Source organism: Peromyscus eremicus, chromosome 7 (assembly GCF_949786415.1).
Source record: "Peromyscus eremicus chromosome 7, PerEre_H2_v1, whole genome shotgun sequence".
NCBI lineage: Eukaryota > Metazoa > Chordata > Mammalia > Rodentia > Cricetidae > Peromyscus > Peromyscus eremicus.
In genome coordinates this window covers 76,993,800-77,014,117 of record NC_081422.1, presented here as the reverse complement: position 1 = coordinate 77,014,117, position 20,318 = coordinate 76,993,800, and the positions used below count along the sequence as shown (strand labels likewise).

Below are 20,318 nucleotides of genomic sequence, written 5' to 3'. Positions count from 1 at the left end.
AGCCAATCTGTGAGATCTAATGTATTAGCAAACTTTGTCTAAAAAATGAGGTGGAGTCATTGAGAAAGACACATGTTGTCAGCTTCTCGCTGCCACACACATACATTCCGCAACACATACAACTTTAAACAGAAAGGAAAAGCTCAATTAACAGCGTCATATAATGCATATAAACTACAGAGGTAACCTTCTTTTGTCAATGTGTTCATTTTTGGAGTTAATTTATTTCCTTATATATTTGTATGTTGCTATTCTATATGAAATTTGAAGTTGATCAAAAGTGGATATGATTCACTTCTAGAATGATAGTGACTTTAGGATTGTTCCATGTACTAATGGATGTATGTATGGGAATGTACTATGGAATTTATCTCTAGAATTTTACAGGTCTGCTGATAATGTTTTGATTTTTGATGTTTTTAGGAAGATAGCCATCTGTTACTTATTTAAGTTTTTTCCAAGATCAATTTTTGGATGGGATTATTTCTTGTGTTTCATAAGGATTTTTTTTAAATGATTTTTTTTTTTTTTTCATTAAAGTCCAAGACCTACAAAATTTACAGAGCGCCCTCGGCCTGGAGTTCAGATGATCTGTTCTTCATTCAGTGCTGGTATGATTGTTTACCCTTTTAATTTTCAACTTAAAATTGTGCATTAGAAAACACCTCTCAAAGAGATAAAATTATGAAAATATTTTCTGCTGCAGTATATATTGTATTCCTATACATATACTAAGGATAATAAGCAAAAAAGAATTAAAATCAAATTAGGCAATTTGATTTTTGATAATTTGAACTTTTCTGGAATTTAGCATATATAATCACATGAATGCCATACTTCTCTATTAGGAGCGAATAAGTGATTTCAAAATTGACTGATTAAAGAATGACTCTTTATACTATCTCATTGCAGTAAGGTATTTTAAAGCTGATTTTTTTCATGGGTTTTGAAGATGTTCCATAAAAATCAGTAAAAATTTTAAAAAATGATGTATTTATTTATTTTGTTCCAGAGTCTTGTTCTAATTAACCTTCTACAGTAGCATTTTAAATGATTACCAGAAGGTTTTATAACCTAGGTATTTAAAGTAAATTAATAAAGAAAATGAGGATAAACAGATTGATATGTAATGTTCCCAGTATCTGTTCCTCCCACCGTTTTTAATCTACCTTTCTTTATTAGGTAGTTGTAGGTAGCAGTATTGACTGAGGGTAAAGAAGTAAACACCATTGCATCTGTTGCTGCCATCAAGACAAACCTAGGTTCTTCATAGGAAGTTGCTTTTTTTTTCCATACTGTGGATGTATGCTCTTTTTCTAAAGCTACAGTGTTGTTTTTAAGGCCCGTTAAGTGGAATCATTTATCAAAAGTTCTTAAAATGTCTCAGTGTGTCTAACACTTGATGTTGTGTTAGAGTATTGCTCTCAAGATGAATAAAATCGTCATACAAATAGTGATTTTTTAAAGTAAAATTTATATACTATAGTATGCTGATGTAAGTGAACTTTGAGAACAGGCTTGTATTATTGCAGAGTTGGTGTGGGCACATTACTGAGTGAGTTGGCAAAGTAGGATAAGGTGCGTAAGTGGACAAAAGAAGACTCAGCAAAGTTAGTAGTATCACGTGGAAGTTGTGTTTTATTTATAAAAGTGTGCTGTTGTTCTTCATAGGTGGAATGTTTTTGGCCACTGGAAGCACTGACCATATTATTAGAGTTTATTTTTTTGGATCAGGTCAGCCAGAGAAAATATCAGAATTGGAGTTTCATACTGTGAGTATTGGTGAAGGATCTAGATGGGTACGGTCTTCAGTGAATCAACTTATACTCAGCTTTTGCTTTATGTTTTTCTCTTTGTACAGGACAAAGTTGATAGTATCCAGTTTTCCAACACTAGTAGCAGGTAAAATATGTTTAATTTAATTGCAACTTCAGTTTGTCTAATTTAATTGAAACTTTAAAGTTAGAAGATGAAGGTAATTGTAGTCAGATTTCAAGTTGTGTACAAGTTTCTCATTCTTGAAGAAAAAAATATAGCCGCCTTACCCAATTTGCCACAGTGTTAGTTACTTGGATATTTTTCTAACAGGAGGGTTTTTTTAATTGTTGTTTTCTTTTGTTTTTTATCCATACATTTGTCTGTCCTATCTATCAGAAGAGAAGCCTTTGATAAAAACTGGAAATTTACCACATTACATTTGAGACATTCTTAGGTTTTAAAAAGATGGCTTTCTGTAAATATTCTGCTGTTCTGGATTTAAAAGAAAATGAAGCTACTTCTTGGTATCTTGAATAGAACAAATCAAGATCTTTGATACTGAGGAGCAATTTTTTTCCCATTGGAAAATAATAATTCTGTTTGTTAAGTGGTCTTGAATCATTTTGAGTATTATTTTTATTAGCTTGTTCATGACCTATTAAAATGGTCTTACAAGCTCATAAAGTTTTGGGAGTTCTTAGATTTATAGAGACAGATAATCATTTTTATTATATTGTAATATTTTATAAATAAAGATGTCCTTTAAAAAGAGAATTTTGGGAAAAGTACATTTTGATAAAGCCTCTGTGATGCTTCCCCGCCCTTGATGGGATTGGACTGATTTTTTTTTTTTTAAACAGGTTTGTGAGTGGTAGTCGTGATGGGACAGCACGAATTTGGCAATTTAAACGAAGAGAGTGGAAAAGCATTTTGTTAGATATGGCTACTCGTCCAGCAGGGTAAGAGATGAGCTTGATTTATTGATTTTTAAAATGTTGCAGATTGGAATGACCTTTGCTATAAAGTTGTATACCATGTTAAGATCATTATTTTTCTTTAATAATCAGAAGTACTATTGGAGGTGAACAGTGATGATTTTTGTGAACTATCTCATTGCCCTGAATATTAAGATCTGCTGAATTAATTTTTTAGTTCAGTTTTATTAAGGGGATGAAAATGTTTTCAACCCAAGTATCTTATATTTTATGTCTAGTTTTTGTTTGTTTTTGAGATCTCATGTACTGCGTTGATTTGAACCTACTTTGTAGTCAGAATTGGCACTGGATTCCTGATCCACCTGCCTCCATCACTCTACCTTCTGTTGCTGTAATTCTAGGCAGGTGGCACCACCCATGGTTTTATTGCAGTGCTGGGGTTTGCCCCAAACCTTCCTGCATATTATTAAGCAAGTACCCTACCAACTAAGGCTCCCAAAAGGATGACTTTTTTTACCCAGTGGCTTTCTTCAGCCAAGAAAAATTATAATCCATGTTGTAACTGTTGTTTTGATTATTTCTCTCTACTTGTGTTTATGTTTAGTTGTCTCAGTGGATGAGAGAACAGCGCAGTTAGTATAGAATGGTAGCAACAGTAAAAGGTGGGACAATGAGCAGTATGGCATAAAGCAGCTGGACCATAGGTAGTTAAAGCAGTCGTATTTCCCCCAGGGTCTCTGTTCCCAATGGCTTAATCCTGGAAATCTTGGATTCTGCCATTTTGTCAGTTCAACTGTTTTCAGTAATTATAATAGTTACTCATGTTAATAACTATAAAGTATAAATAAAAACACATTTATCTTTGTCTTCTATTTTAATAATGTCAGTGTAAACAGTAAATTTGTCTTTTTCAGCCAAAATCTACAAGGGATAGAAGACAAAATCACAAAAATGAAAGTAACTATGGTAGCTTGGGATCGACATGACAACACAGTTATAACTGCAGTTAATAACATGACTCTGAAAGTTTGGAATTCTTACACTGGTCAACTGATTCATGTTCTAATGGTGAGAAACAAAACCCACACTTTTAATATTACTGAGGCTGACTTTAGAATGTAGTCTAAATAAATAAAATAAAGCCAATATGTTGTCTAAATCCTCTTGCTTACTTGGGTAACTGGACTTGATAGGTAACTGGGAATGATTTTAAAAAATGCAAGCAGGATTGACTTGGAAATGCATTGTAAATTGCTCCATGTGTTTGTTGTATGGGAATGCATTAATTATATTCTTGAGTATTAGTAATAATACCTAAGCCATGAACAGTGCTATTATATTAGTACAGTCTATTATTTTTTTAAGCATTGGTAAAGTTGAAAGTTTAGCCAATTTAATAATGATTTCTAGAACCATTGTCATTCTCCTGTAAAATTTTAAGTATTTATAACTGCTTTGCTACTTCAAAATATTTCAGGGTCATGAAGATGAGGTGTTTGTTCTCGAGCCACACCCATTTGATCCTAGAGTTCTCTTTTCTGCTGGTCATGATGGAAACGTGATAGTGTGGGATCTAGCAAGAGGAGTCAAAGTTCGATCTTATTTTAACATGGTAATTATATTTCTTGTTTAATATCTGTGGAGAATTTTTGATAGAAGTATTCTACATATCACAAGCGAAATCCATTTTAAAACTTAATGCCTTATTTTGACTTTAATTGTCTACAAATAAGGAATTATTTATGTCACATATTTATTGAGATACCAAACTTAAAATTAGTTGTTCATTTTATAATGCCTAAGTATTGTGATAACTGGCTTAGTTTTAGTTTTATTTTATCTGTGAAACTTTGATGAGTTAGTCGTGTAAATGAAGTTATAGGGAAGAAAATGTGTTTGGAAAGCCAGTGTGGATAAATTATAAATAAATCTTCATAGTGCATTTTGTTTGGCTTTCTTTCTCTCTTCTTTTTTTTTTTTTTTGGTACAACATAATTTGATTTGAGTATATTAATTTTAAAATTGAAGCCAAAGAATTATGTAGTTCTTAATTTTGGTCAAATTGATAGTGTGCTAGATGTTTCTTTTGGCTCCATGCCTTTTGCTTCCACACTGTGTTCTTATGTAAATTGGCATATTTTTGTTGAACATTTAAATTATCATTGGTTTGATTATATAAATAGCTTGCTAATCAGCATCTGCCCTCCTCTTTCACCAGTGTATGAAATACAAAGGGTCCTTAAGTACTGCACTGTACAGTCACATGAAAAACTACTTCTATATTTCTAGTCAACAATGAGAGGAGACAAAGAAACATGTTCCTACTATGTTTACCTGTTTAGATTTTTTTTTAATATTTTTTAAGGTTTATTTATATATTATGTACACAGAAGAGGGCACCAGATCTCATTACAGATGGTTGTGAGCCACCATGTGGGTGCTGGGAATTGAACTCAGGACCTCTGGAAGAGCAGTCGGTGCTCTTAACCTCTGAGCCATCTCTCCAGCCCACCTGTTTAGATTTTTAAAAGCAGAAATCCTTTAAAAGGCATAAGATGATATAATTAGCAAAATAACAAAAATCAGAATCACTTTATAAGATCAGTCATTTTCAAGCTGGGAATATAGCTGATGATAGTACTTTCTCAGCATGTGCTAGGCCTGTAGTTTTCGATTCATTGGGGCCACACATGCATTCATATCCCCCAGTTATTTGTAAGATGTTTTGCTTATGGAGATAGAATGACAGTGAATGCTATCCTTGATCGATCATACGAGTAAAAAGTTTTATTAGTGAAGTGACTGACTTTGGCTTTCACCATGGATGAGCCTTAGTGTACATAAGGTAAGAAATAAGAATTGTACAATTCCCATTTTTATGAAAAATGATTATTTTGGTTAGTTGTTAGTGATGAATGGATTTCCTTTGTGATTATGTAGAGTTTTTGTTTTTGTTATAAAGTAAATTTATAGATGTGGTAAACTTTTTTCTCTTTTCTATCTTCATATTTCTGGATTGCTCCTTTTGTAAACATCTCTGTTGAATAAGGTAGTTGATCATTTCTCAGTTGGTCCTTAACTGTGCGCACATTAGTCGTTCCCCTCAGTAATTTACATTTCCAAAGAGTGTTTTTACACTGCTATAGAAATGAAGAGTAGTTTGCAATTAAATCAATTAATCAATTAAACACTGATTCTGAATTTTCCCTCATCAGGTAAGTTTGGAACATTAACATTTTACCATTTCAGCAGACCTAAAAATTGTAGCACTTTTAGATTTATTGATTTTTCTAGTCCTGCTATTGCAAATTAGTTCTGTAACCAGAAATCTGATTGTAAACATATCTTAATTACTATAAAATTTATTTTTGAAGCATTGTGTGGTGGTCTATACTTGTGATCTTAGCCTTTAGAAGATGAAATCAGGAGAATCAAGAGTTGAAGGTCATTTTTAGCTACATAGTGAGTTCCAGACCAGCCTAGGCTATTTGAGACCACATTTTTTTAAGTAAAGAAGGAAAGAAAAGGAAATAATTTTGCTTGTTTTAGTTTCAGTTAAGGAAATTTTTTTTTCTATTCTTTCTATGTACAATAAATAGTAAAACCTAAAAGCTGGTTTAAAATTTTGTGTAATTATTAATATCTTCAAACTGAGAAAAAACAAGCTAAAAAAAACTTTTTGTTACAAAGAGAGAGCATATACTACCTTTTGTCTCATTAAAAGCAAGTGATTAACTTTATTTTTTAATGGTTTTTAGTGGTTTCTAATTTTTAAATGATTTTTTAATTGATTTCAGTATACTCACCAAACTCTACAAATTTGTAGCTTTATGAAAACCTTTCATAAAGAAGGGTAATTTTTATTTCTAGTTCCATGGAGAAAGTGTTCATTACAAAACTTTGACCAGCTTTGCTTTGATCACACATTAAGTATAAAATTTTCATGTTTTATAAGACTATTACTAGTGTGTTCTTAATGCTAATTATATTCAGGGCGGTAGCTGAGAAATTACCAGTATCATTGTGTAACAACTACCAGTTAAACCCAGCTAGTGATGTGTCTAGGAGTAATAATTTAACAGTGATAAAATTCTGAGTTGCTCTTGTGTGATCTTTATTTCACAGTCTTTGTCAATTCTGTGACTGCCATACTTCTTTTGGTCTTTTCTGTTCACTTCATTGCCTGTTCTTTTTATTTAATGGGCAGATGGCAGAAAAAGCATCCAATACTGCTACTAAGAGATTAAAAACAGCTTTGAATGAGATAGAAGCTGATGGTCTTACTGTTCACTCACACCACTGTTGAGTTGTGGCCTCAGTTTAGCTCTTTGGCTTTGTGTAACTAATCAGAGTTGTTAAATACAACAAAGCTTTGATGAGTCCTAATGCAATCTCTGATGTTGTGTTGTACTTCTCATCCTAAATCACAGTTGATATTTGTAAATATTTGTGAGCATTGTTTGTCATGTCTAGTCATCCCTTGTAGAATTTGAGAATGAATAATCCTCAGAGTACTCCAGTTTAGTCTTAGAAATGCTGAATGCTTATATAGTAAGTATTTTAAAGAATTTTAAAGATTGAAGTTTATAAAATGAGTAAATTCACTCATTATAAAATGAATAAGTAAATTGGACCAACAGCTAGAAAGTAAGGAAAGAACGCTATGCCTTTAAAAGAATGAGTCTTTGAAATATATACAAGTACTTAAAATAAATGTTTAGGGCTGGGCTGGGAATATAGCTCCAATGCTGAAGTAAATGTTTACCTAACATGCACAAGGTACTGGGCTTGGTCTGTCACTACAACACCAACCCACCCATTAGTATTAAGCATATTTTTAGAATATTTTTTCTGCATTAGTTTCTGTTTTCTGAATAATTGGATTCATGTCTAAATGTGTGTATATATATATATATATATATTATAATTTTGAAAGATAATAAAATTAATCTAAAAAGTAATTCAATGTTATGGATAACTCAACATTTTCTATACTTTACCAATTAGGAAAATTAGAAGTCTGTTCTTTAAAATCTTTTTTTTTTCTTTTAAAGATTTTATTTTTATTTATTATGTATACAGCATATATGACTGCAGGCCAGAAGAGGGCACCAGATCTCATTACAGGTGGTTGTGAGCCACCATGTGGTTGCTGGGAATTGAACTCAGGACCTGGAAGAGCATTCAGTGCTCTTAACCTCTGAGCCATCTCTCCAGCCCTGTTCTTAAAATCTTAAGAAGTAAATCCTGTATTATTAAAGTTTTTCATGTGAAAAGTTAAATTTTTAAATGTATATACTTGATAGTCATTATATTTTAATAAAACTTTAATAGCTATATATTAAGAGACTATTTTAATAAGTACCAATAGTCAGCATTCAAGTAAGCATTCTTTTCTATTAAACTAAGACTTTTTCAAAAGTTCTTGCTTTATTTTAGGACTATTTAAATTTGTAAACAAAACAACAGGTTTGGGATTGAGAATTCACATAGTTTCTTTTATGCTTAAATAATTTCTAATTGATTTCACTTCAAAGTTGTATAACTGAATTCTCAGCCTGCTAATGATATTTCAGAAAAAAATAATGGGGTAACTTGTCTTGTTTTCATTGCTACCACTTCTTTTCAGAGGACCAGACTGATTAAAAACAGTTGACAGGCAGGCTCTGGGTTTGTTTCTGTTAATTATGAGATATACAAGAATATAATAAGTAATATGCTTAGTGAAGGGCTAAAACACATTCCTCTCAACTCCTCTACTCTGTTGTCTCATCACATTTGGAGAAAACAACCTTTATTCCTCTCCTCCCCCTTCCTGCTTTCCTATTTATTCTTCCTCTTCCTTTTCTAGAGAAGAAAGAATCTAAAGAGAGTATTGTAAAGAAGTGAACAACACATTAAGACATTATTCCTCAAAAAGATTACTGAGTTTTTAGACTTTGTACTTTATTCTTGTCTAGTAAGTTTTGAAACTATGTTAGTACTTAATTTTTCAGCTTGAACAGCCCTTGCATAATCTAAGTAATCAAGGAAAAATGCTATATGTTTGGGCAGTTTATTAAAGCATATAGTGTATATTATATATACTCAAAACCAATTATGTATAGCTTAAAACCCATGTTTTTGCTTGGCATTGACATGAATAAAACATAATTGTAACTTTTAAGAGCTTTTTGAAACTACAGTGTCTAAATGCCAATTAAATGCTTAAAGGCAGTTGTTTGTTGGAATAACTTGAAATGTGTGCTGCATACTCTTTGTACTAAAATTTGTGTCATTTACAATTCTAGAAAGAATTAGGTAGGTTTAAAGTTTACTAGAAGCTTAAATGGGTCTTAAAAAAAAAATACAAGAGTTGGTTTTAGTCCTCTCCTTTTTCCATTAAACTGTCATACAGTATAATTAGAATTAACAAATTTACAAATGGATTTTAATTTTAAAGATTAAAATTTCTTAGTGCTAGTGTACATTAAATGTATAGATTGTACAAGTAGTATATATATTAAGTAATAAGTTAACAGTGCTCAGAGTGGCATTTGCATGCCCTTTACTAGATTTTTCTTGTCTTTGCTCCCTCGCTTTATCTCGTTGCTCTTCACATCTCTTAGTCATCACTGGTTTTTACTCTATGTTTTTCTATTTTTGTCAGGTTATTCAAAGCTGTAGTTTGATGCTTCTTATCTGGTTTTTATTTTAATTAAAAAAATACAGTATGTCTAATTAGCAAATGCTTTTTGTTTTTTACTGAATTTGATAATCTGCTTTGCTTTTGTTGTTTCATGGGTAGATTCCAATTAAGAGATTTTGTTTAATAAAGTTTTCTTTATTTTTATAATTGTTCTCTTAACCGTTCTTTACTTAAAGAGTCTTTTAAAAATGTTCCAGTGTCCACTAATCCAGAACAATGTATTTCTCCTTGCAACATTCCAAATGAGTAGAGGCTGCCAATAAACCACTCAGGATTTTTGCAAATGCCTATTTCTGATATTAGCATGTTCTCAGTGTGACCTTTGTTTTAGGTAATTGTAGTTGTGTGTATCTAGGAAAGTGAAAAGCTGAAAATAGCTGTAGCTTATCATGTTAACCGCTTGGAAATTGGGAATTCAGATTTGTTCCCCCGCCCTCTTTCATTCTCCATTCCTCTCACTGTCTAGTAAGGTAGTATCACATCTATAGTGTCTGTGTAAAACATTCTGAATGCTTGTAGTTTCTGTTCCATTGTCTGAATATAGAATTACCTTCACTTTTCTCAGTATATATAACTATTATTTTCAAGTTTCTTAGGCTCTTTAGATTCTCTCTTTCATCTTTGTATTAGTACAGAAATATCATATATTAGTTTCTATTGACATAAAAATTAGTTTTCAGTTTGTCATACTGTTGAGCAACTTGCATAGTGCTCTTTTTTTTTGGTCTGCTAACCATTATCTCTGGATTTGAAAATTAGAAGTATGTATATTTATATATGATGTAAAAATGAATTGAAGGCATTTTTATTAGGAAATATTTAAGTAATGTATGTTGTGATTATAAAACATCAGTGTCCCCAGAATGATAAAGACATGGCTGTTTTTAGCGTGTTAACAGTTAACTTGAAGAACTAAAACATTCTTGAAATGATAAATATTGATGTGAAATAGCAAGATAAATTAGAATAAATAGTTGCTGTATCTGAAGATAAAGTGGTCAGTTCAGGTGGGATGATCCAGATTTTGTTTATGAGAATGAATTGGAACTCTGTGTGAAAGGTTAAATAAATATAAAGTCAGTATGAAAGAATCATATTAATAAGAGGAACAATATAAGAAATAAGTATTCGACTGGAGAGATGGCTTAGTGGTTAAGAGCATTGGCTGCTTGTCCAGAGGTCCCGAGTTCCATTCCCAGCACCCACATGGTGGCTTCACAACCATCTGTAGTGGGATCTGATGCCCTCTTCTGATATAAAGTTGATAGTGCACTCATATACATAAATAAATCTTTTAAAAAATAAGTGTTGATGAAATAATGTAGGAGTTTGTAATAGACCTACAAATAATAGGTAGTGAGCTGAAACCACAGTGAAGAGAGATTAACACTAGCCTCAAGTGATCTTGTAATTGAAATAGTGAAACATTCTAGTGGTTTTCATAAATACAGCCCTAAAACCAATGTAACTAATTTTGTTGTAAGGAGTCATATTTCAAGTATGAAATTAAGTAGATTTAGGGAGGCCTAGTTTAGTTATTTAAAGATGAAAAATTATATGAGTAGGTAGTAAGTAGGAAATTTATGAATTCAAAAGTTATGTGTAACACTTATTTTTTCTCTGACTGATAGAGGCTGAGGAGTAACATGGAGGAAAGATTTAGTACATGCATTCAGATAGTTAAGCCTGAGGTACTCTGACAGTGATGGCATTATTAACAGAAGTTCAAGGTAGAGAGAACAGATTTTTTAAAAGTTCATTTCATGTTTATTTCCTGTGGATTTCCTATGGTGGAACTGTCCAGCAAGCATTTGGAGATGCTGTGACTAGAGGTTCTAGGAGTTCAGAACGAAATTGTTTCTTGGTAGAGGTAGAGAGTGGTATAGAGAGTTTAGAACTAGCCTTTTTAAAATGCTCCTAATCGGCAGAATGGACAGGAGAAGCGATCAAAATCCCTAAGGTGTCTTAGTCCCCATTTTATTTTCAGAGAGTTGGGAGAAGGAGAATTCCATTATACTTGGAGCTGGCTTATTTATTTTTATTTTGATGAATTTCTAAAGCTGAGTCTCCAAAATCATTCTTATATAATAAATTGTTTCTATTTTATGTAGTAGTTGATTCACTAGTTTATCCCATAGCAGGTATTACAATTTTATCTTTGGTAAAATTTCTTTTAAATAGCTATTTTTACTTTATATGTAGTTACCTTACCATACATTAAAGAATTTCCAGTATTAAAAACAGTGACAACCTATTAAGGTGTTTAAAAAGTTACTAGATGAATAGAATGTGGATAATGTCTGTTAATACATTATCTTGGTTTAAGCTATAGGAATGATTGGAAGGTATGTTCAGTATATTGGATGAAGTTTTTAAAACTAGTTTTTATTATTACATTTGTGTGGATAGGTGTGTAGGTGCAGGTCAGAGGACAACTTTGTGGAGTTGGTTCTTAATCTTGCACCGTGTTGATCTCAGGGATTGAACTCGGGTCATAAGGCTTGATGTCAAGCCCCTTTACCCACTGACTCATCACTGGCCCATGTAGTATTCATTCTTTTTTATTTTTCCCAGTGTTGCCTAATTCTAAGGGTTCTTTATACACAAAAGAGGTTTTTCTAAATATAAATGCTCTTTGCTATTTAATATTTAGGATATAAGTCTGTCCTAAAGAAGTTATTGGAATGTTTTCTAGCTCAAGTGCAAGCGGTCCCTTCCAACTAGTTGTACATTTAAAGAATGAAAAAAAAAAAATTCAATGAGAAAAGCAAAGTGGCCCTGGTCATAGAATTGGCATACTTCTTTAATAGGGTAGTTTTGCATAAGCTACTTCATCTTTGTGTTTGTTTTGAGGTCTTCTAGAAGTACATGTTTTTCATTCCAGTTGGTCAGTCTTGTTTTAGTCTATATTTTAGTCCTTTTGATATAATTCATGTTCGGATTTATCTAGGTCTTTGAATAACCTTCCTGGAACCTCATGATTTTAGGACTAGAGTTGGATTCTCACCAGCTGTTTCACTGCTCTCATTCTTCAACAGAGCTAGGAGATGATTATTTCCCTAGTACTAGCAGAGTTCTTCTTGGTCTTCCACTTCTCTTGACAAGGGTTTAACATTCATTTTCTAAAAATACTTCTAGAGCTTAGTCACATAGAATTTTCTAATCAGGAGGACACTATTATAAGCTTCATCTTCTACTTTTAAAAAGCAGTATAGTATAAGAATATAGTAATGCTGAATATGTCTTATATTAGCTATTTTTTACCATTTAATATGTATGAGTTTTGTTTTATAGTCTTAATATTTGCATACTAGAGGAATAGTTCACCTGGAAGAAGTCTTGCTTGGCTTTAAAATTTTGTCATTGCTTTGTTTTGTGTAACTATTTTATTATAACATGAAATAAATAGCATGAATCATATGCATTTTTATATTTACTCATTTTTGTTAGGTGGAACATAAATCTCATATTTTTATATACATATAATTCTTTTACAAATAGAGTTTTTTTGTTTTTATTAATTTTTTTTTTTAAGATTCATTGCTTCCTAGTTACACATATACACTCAAACTCTCATTTATAAATCCCTTAACTGGTTTAAAATGTAAAATCCTTTTCAGAGAGAATTGTTTTTTTTTTCCTTGTTGACTTTTTCAGTGATAATACACAATATAAAAATGATGTGAGTAGGATAGTCTCTTCGTTAATTTTTTATTACTGTGATAAATGCCCATGTCCTAGACAATGTAAAAAAGAAAGCAGTTAATGATGACTTAGAGTTTGAGAGGGTGAGGTTTTGACCATCCTGACAGGGAGCTTGGCAGCAGGCAGGAAGGAAATGGTGCTGGACAGAAGCTGAGAGCTTACATACGATCCACAAGCATGAGGCAGAGAGAGGGTGAGGGAAGGAGAGAGGGAGAGGAAGACAGAGAAAGAAACTATCTGGGAATGGCATTGACTTTTGATACCTCAAGCCCACGCCCAGTGACACACCTCCTCCCAACAAGGCCACACATCTTAATCCTTCCCAGTTATACTAACTGGGAATTACATATTGAAACATGAGCCTGTGGGAATCATTTTCATTCAGATCACCACATTCCACTCCCTGTCCTCCATAGACTTGTCGCCATATCACAAAACAAAATTCATTTAGTCCAACTTAGAAGTCCCAGAGTCTTTCACTTTCAAGACTGTTTAAAAGTCCAAAGTCTCTTTTGAGACTCAGGACAACTAATTTAACTCCCTGTAAAATAAAAAAAACAAATAATTATATACTCCAGAATGAAATGACACAAAATATACAATACCATTCCAAAAGGAGGAATCCGGGCATAGTGAGGAAATATTGAACCACAGCAAGACTTAAACCCAGAAGGGCAAATTCTGAAGTTCAGAGTGCCATGTCTTCATGTCAAAGAGCTTAGATGGTTCTGTTCTTTGAGCTCTATTGACTAAAACACAGTTATCCCTCTTGGACTAGTACTACTCCCTACACTCCCTATTGGTAGCTTCCTTTAGTGATAACCCACTCCTTTGTGATCTCCAACATCCTTGGGTCTCTAACACAATCCATGTATTCTTTCACAGCTTTTCACATTAGACTCTTCAGGCCTTCCTGCAGGAACTCTCTTGCAAAATGCCTGGCGGCAATGGCTTTTCAGATACTGTGTTATGTAGGACACAGAGATCTTGTATGATTGTCGTTTTAGAGCTTTATAAGTTCCAATTCAGCCAAAATATTCTTCTGGGCATCTACTAACTATAAATATGAGCACATTGATAGATAGCATGCATGTAAACTTGAGTAACGCCCACTCTACCCCCTGCCACCAAATTAAATGCAGTGCAAGATGACTAAGACATCCAGAGAGGATGCCATGCTCATGAAGGTTTCCTTTGTTGTTGCTAAGTGTAACTATGCTCACATCTCTTCCTTTATACTATTGTAGCTTAAAACTAGAAACTTAGTTGTATTATATAAAAGTGTAGCTCCAGAAGCATTTATAAAATCTTTGCCTTTTTCCTTTTGGAACTTTTTGAGTGAACTGATGACTAAAACATCTTTCTCCTGGCTTAGACGTTCAGAGATTTTTTGTTCTTGTTGTTCATGTGGTTAGTTACTTGTAAACTTGTATAGCATTTATTTGCCTGTAAGAGTACTGAACATTTACAATGTGAATCGTGACGTTTCTACTTACAGTCTTTTCAGTTCTGGCATATGCTGTATGGCTAATGTCCTAGACTACTATGGAGAAAGTAGTTCTGTCCTTTCTTGTTTTTGAAGTTGTTCCAAAGTGGTACCTTCCTCTGCTATCTTACCTTCAAGTTTCTTTACGCCCAAGAAACTATCCTATGTCATTAATGATTCATTTCTTTTATGTGGTAAGTTCTTTATATATTAGCATAGGAAAGCTTACTTGTTTTCTTTAATAATTTTATGGAGAGCTGCTTTCTTTTCTGTTGTCAGCATCTGGCCTATCAATAATAAGTATCATATCTATACCTATCTAGATATATATTTTTTTAACCTTCAGAGATCAAAAGGCAAAGTTAGTTGTCTTTTTGAGACCATCCTATGTGCTGAATTTTAGAGTGGTGTTTTCTCTTTTGACTGAAGTACTTATTTTTCTTGAGATATCAGTGGCTCTTCTGCATTTAAATCTTTCTGCCAAATTTTTAATACTCAAAAGTTACTACTTCTTTCTATCCAAGCATTTCCTAGTAGATAAGCAGTCAAGTTCAGTTTGTTCTAGATCAGTGGATACCGGAACAGAAAGGAGGTATTTCTTACCTGATAATGTGTGTGTTCCGATTCTGCTAATCCAGAAATCCAATCACAGTTGTTGAAAATCATCCTTAGTTATTATTTGTTTGGGAGTCAACTCCCTATTTTAGATGTTTCTGAAATTCAGTCCCTAGATGTGCTTTAGATAGGGTAGAATTTTTACCTCTTTCAGAGCACTGCTAAAGAAGTTTTCAACTGGAACATAGTCTGAAGAAGCACTGAGAGCAAAAAAATCAGAGTGGTGATTGGCCACCTCTGTTTGATTGACAGGTTGCAGGGAGAAATCCATTCGTTCTGGATTAATGGAACTGGAAAACAGAAAACAATTATCAGGTAAAAAAACCCTTTTCTTTAACCTTTAAAATTCACCATTAAAAGATGAGTCAGACCACCAGGGAATTTTTATTTTTATTTTTTAAACCAAAACGAATGAAATTTAGTGTCTTGTAAGCAGTGATCTCTGGCTAGTACTTCTGAGTGTTACAAAAGAAATTGCTACCGTTGCTCCATGTTCTTAGCCTTTACAGAAAAGGCAGGAATGAATGGAAATAGATGGAATGTATGGCTCATTTATGTTTTAATCTGGGATAAATGTGAAGTAGAGTTCTCTGGGTGGGGGGGGCAGTTCTGTGTATTTTTATTTTCTGAGTTGTGTCTGGTTGTGACTAGGATTCTTTCTTTTTCAATGCTGTTAATCTGGAAGTTTTCATGAATTTTCACAAATTTTACTGTACTCTGTTATACTTAATTTTCCCTTTATCAGGATGTATGTATACTTTTAAATCTTTGCATTATAAAAATGTAGTAACGGTAGTACCAGCTCTTCATTATTTTAATGACGGTTTTCTGATTTTTGGTTAAATATGTTTCAGATTGAAGGCCAAGGACATGGTGCAGTGTTTGACTGCAAATGCTCCCCTGACGGTCAGCACTTTGCTTGTACAGATTCTCATGGACATCTTTTAATTTTTGGTTTTGGGTCCAGTAGCAAGTATGACAAGGTAGAGTATGATAAGTGTGCATTGTTTTCCTGTCATGGGTGTTTAGGGGTTATGTATTTTTCTTAGTTGTAGGTGAGAATGCACATTTTTAGAAATAGAAAGCTTGGAGCTGGAGAGATGCTCAGTCGTTAAGAGCACTTACTGTCTTTCAGAGGAGCTGAGTTTGGTTCCCAGAACTCATGGCAGGCAGCTCAAAACCACATATATATGTAGCTCCTGTGCCAGGGGATTTGATGCCTCCAGCCCCTGTGGACACCTACACTTGAGTGTGCATACCCATATGCAAATACACACATATACACACATATGCACACACCCCTACACATAATTAAAAATGATCTTTAAAATCAGCTCAAAGAATCATATCTTAAATAGTATAGAGACTTGCTTTTAGAAAGCAGTGTAAAGACATTTATACCTCTATAAAATTATACTTTTCTATAATTAAATAGTAATTATAATTAGTTCAGAAGGAACAATTTTTTACATATCTTGTTAGAACAATCTAGATTTGAATTCTTAAATTTGGATAAATTAACTTTCAGTAGAAGATCGTGCCCATAGAAGGGCTTTTTAAATTATGTGGAATGATTGTTTAGGTGATACGTATTTATGTCAGTGTAACTTTTTAGCTTTCATGTGATTCTCAGACTGTGTGGTCTGCTAAGGTTTTGTTGCTAAATATTCTTTAGGACTAGTGGTTAAAATAATTAAATGTTTTGTTTGTAGCATAATGAATGAATAATTTACAATTTAGTTTAAGACATTGCAAATTAACCAATGAAAATTTGAAGTTGTATATCTATCAGGGCTGAGTTCATAATAATTTTACATTATTGAAAATACTCTAGAATCAGTGCTTTCTTTTTCGTTATGTTAGTATTTTAAGTCTTGAGACTTGGAGTGTAGCTTGGTAGTATAGCGTGTTTGGGACTCTTGTGTTCAATTCTCCCCAAAATATCACATTCCTAAAGATTTAAAATAGAGCATAGTATCTGTGAAAGTAAAAGTATCATTGGATGTTTTATGCCTAGATGTAATTTTAAATTAAAAAGCTTATTTTTAATGATGATTTCTTTTTTAATGTATATGACATGTCACACTTGTTTACAGAGAAAACAGATTTTCTTATACTGTACAATGATGAATATAGAAATATGCTTAAAATGATTTAAGAATAGAAAATTCTTTGGTTCCTTCAATCCTTCCTTTTAATTCTGGAGATTAAACATGCCATGGCTGCTGAAATTAAATCCCAGTCTCATTTTGTTCTTTTAAGTAGATGTGAAATACCATAATCTATGGTATAGTGTTGGGCTTTTATTAGAAATTTTATCAATTTTTTTTTAAAATTTTATTTTTCTAATATTTTATGGACTTTTCTTTTTACAGATAGCAGATCAGATGTTTTTTCATAGTGATTATCGGCCCCTTATTCGTGATGCCAACAATTTTGTATTAGATGAGCAGACTCAGCAGGCACCTCATCTCATGCCTCCCCCTTTTCTGGTTGATGTTGACGGAAATCCTCATCCTTCAAGATACCAGAGATTAGTTCCTGGTCGTGAGAATTGCAGGGAGGAGCAGCTCATCCCTCAGATGGGAGTCACTTCTTCAGGTAGGATCCGTTTTCATAGGTGTCTGATTTCCTACAGATTCTAAACTTTTCACATGCTTGTTGTGAACAAATGAGAAGTTCTTCCAATAAATATATGAACGTTACAAGATAATTAAAACATTGGAGATTTTGCTGGGCGGTGGTGGCGCACGCCTTTAATCCCAGCACTCGGGAGGCAGAGCCAGGCGGATCTCTGTGAGTTCGAGGCCAGCCTGGGCTACCAAGTGAATCTCAGGAAAGGCGCAAAGCTACACAGAGAAACACTGTCTCGAAAAACAAAAAAAAAACAAAAATTGGAGATTTTAACTAATAATTTTGGTTCATAGCAGTTTCCAACCTCAAGGGATTACTAGGATCTTCATAAATGAAAACATTTATTCATTTAACAAACATTGAAAACTTTCTTCTATCCTGACCTACTAAGCCTTGAATATTCAGTAAGAAATTAAACATGATCCATGCTCTCAAAAACTTAGTCACAAAGTTTAATAAACAGTTATAAACAACATAGTTGTAATTGTGATTGATATTAGTGAATTTAATAACAGCGAGAAAATCTAAAACTGGAATGACTATTCATGTTGGAGTATATATTTAAAGAGATGATCACTTTTTTTTTTTTTTTTTAAATTTGAGGCAGAGTCTTACTCTGTAGGGCCATCTGGTCTGACCATCGTTATGTTAGTCCAAGTTGGTCTTGAATGAACAGAAATCCTTCTGCCTCTTCCTCTTGAGTGCTGGGATTAAAGACATGTTTAGAAGTGATCAACTTTTAAAGGTTTGTGAGAAGATAGGGCTGAAAAATGCAGAGAGCTGCTTCTGTAAAGTCATGGAATGTTGAAGTGAAATGAGCTGATGAGTTGAGTAGTAGTTAAAATGTAGACAGGGTATGTAGACTCTTTTTTCCCTATTGGACAAGTGTAGCATTGACTGAGTTATTAAGTGAAGATAATAAAGAACCTCTAAAGATTAAACCAGTTTTGTCATTAGGAATGATATTTTAGACTAAAGAGAATGTTTGCGAATATACATACAGGTTTTATACTATATTGTAATGGACAGAGCTGAATAGATTGTGTGCTGAATGAAGTATGAGTTTAGGTCCTATAAATAGAACCGAAGATTCAAAATGTGATACAGCAAGCTATAAGATTGGGTGTAAAATTGGAAAAAAGTTGACATATTAGATAGAAAGTGCTGGTTCTTAAATTAGACATTCCTCCATGATGGATGGTTAAAAAAAAAAAATAATATTCAGAGAATTGCCTCCATTGCCACTTTTATAGTGGGCTTGTATATCTAATATGTAAGTTCAAACCAATGTTTCTTAGCATACTCACAGAAGCTAAGAATAGCTACTGGTTGATAACTAGTCATATTCATATTCTAGAAGTTTCAGTACTAGAGAAGTACCATTCATGGAATTAAAATTAATGAGGATGCATGAAATATCTTGGAGTACAACTGGCAAGGATTGTTTTTTTTCTCAGGTCTCAAAATAATTTCCTTATCAAGGGTTTTAGGCACAAGAAATTAAAGAAGATTAATTCTTTAAATATCAATGTTATAATTGTTACTTTTCTTCCATTTTACATCTTATATAAAGCTTTTATAGATAATTAATTATTGCATTTAAGAATTTAGGAAACAGAAATTTTACAGTTGTGTTGTATAGACATTTACCATATACCTGATTCTGTGGTTGCTTTTAGATGTAGTGCTAGGTATCTTTATCTTTGCTGAAAAATACCCTACAGTAGCAACTGAAGCAGGAAGTAGTTATTGTAAGGTTTCCAGTCTCTGGGTGACATTGATGATAGTGTGGTGAGTAAATTGGAGCAGCTCAGTCAGTGGAGGGAGAGGGAGAGTTGTTCATTGGCAGCAGAAGGGAGACTAATCGCAGGTGGGTGTGGCCATTAACCACTGTTACTCACTACTTCCTCCAGCAAGGCCCACAATTTCAGGAGAGCACCACAGACTGGAGAGTGAGCTTTCACAGCACATGTCTGGGAGAAGCATTCCAGGTCCAAAGCATAACAGAATTATAAAATGACGGGATCTTGAAACCAAGATTGGTAGCAGTTATTAACAATGATTCATAAGAGAACCTTCAGTAGTAATTCCATTCTTAGTATTTACTTTCAATTTTTTTCTAGTTCTCAAAATTGTCATTATTTTAGCATTCTGAAATACAAAAGTACTTAATACAAAATTGAACAAAACCAAATGTTTTAAGAAAATATTAGCATTACTTTTTGTAAATTTAGGATTTTTGAAAATTTATTTACTAAATACTGGAAAGATAAGTAAAACTAGATGTAGCCTATTGTAATAATAAAATTGATTTAAGTGTAGTTTTGTTATATTGATACCTAAATGTATTTCTTTAATTGTAAACTTAAAGGGGCTATACCAAATTATTAATCAACATTGAAATATGATCTAGTAGCAAATTAGGAAATTGAGTGTAGATAATATGGCTTTAGCTCTATCTCTCTTTGCTTTTTAGCTTTATGACCTAGTTATTTTA

At 32.9% G+C, this 20,318-nt stretch overlaps 1 protein-coding gene across 4 annotated transcripts in view; it reads left to right on the top strand.

The window, feature by feature from the left end:
* Phip (pleckstrin homology domain interacting protein) overlaps window positions 1-20,318 on the top strand; it is a 124,669-nt gene that overhangs the window by 49,025 nt on the left and 55,326 nt on the right. For all 4 annotated transcript variants that reach the window (XR_009380297.1, XM_059268295.1, XM_059268294.1 and 1 more), the window contains exons 10-17: window positions 541-611; window positions 1,672-1,772; window positions 1,862-1,902; window positions 2,619-2,717; window positions 3,608-3,761; window positions 4,171-4,305; window positions 16,042-16,170; window positions 17,563-17,788. Coding sequence is in view for 3 of the 4 variants with exons in the window: in XM_059268295.1 (XP_059124278.1) it covers window positions 541-611; window positions 1,672-1,772; window positions 1,862-1,902; window positions 2,619-2,717; window positions 3,608-3,761; window positions 4,171-4,305; window positions 16,042-16,170; window positions 17,563-17,788 (956 nt within the window). In the remaining variant the exon portion in view is untranslated. The remainder of the gene's footprint in view (window positions 1-540; window positions 612-1,671; window positions 1,773-1,861; window positions 1,903-2,618; window positions 2,718-3,607; window positions 3,762-4,170; window positions 4,306-16,041; window positions 16,171-17,562; window positions 17,789-20,318) is intronic.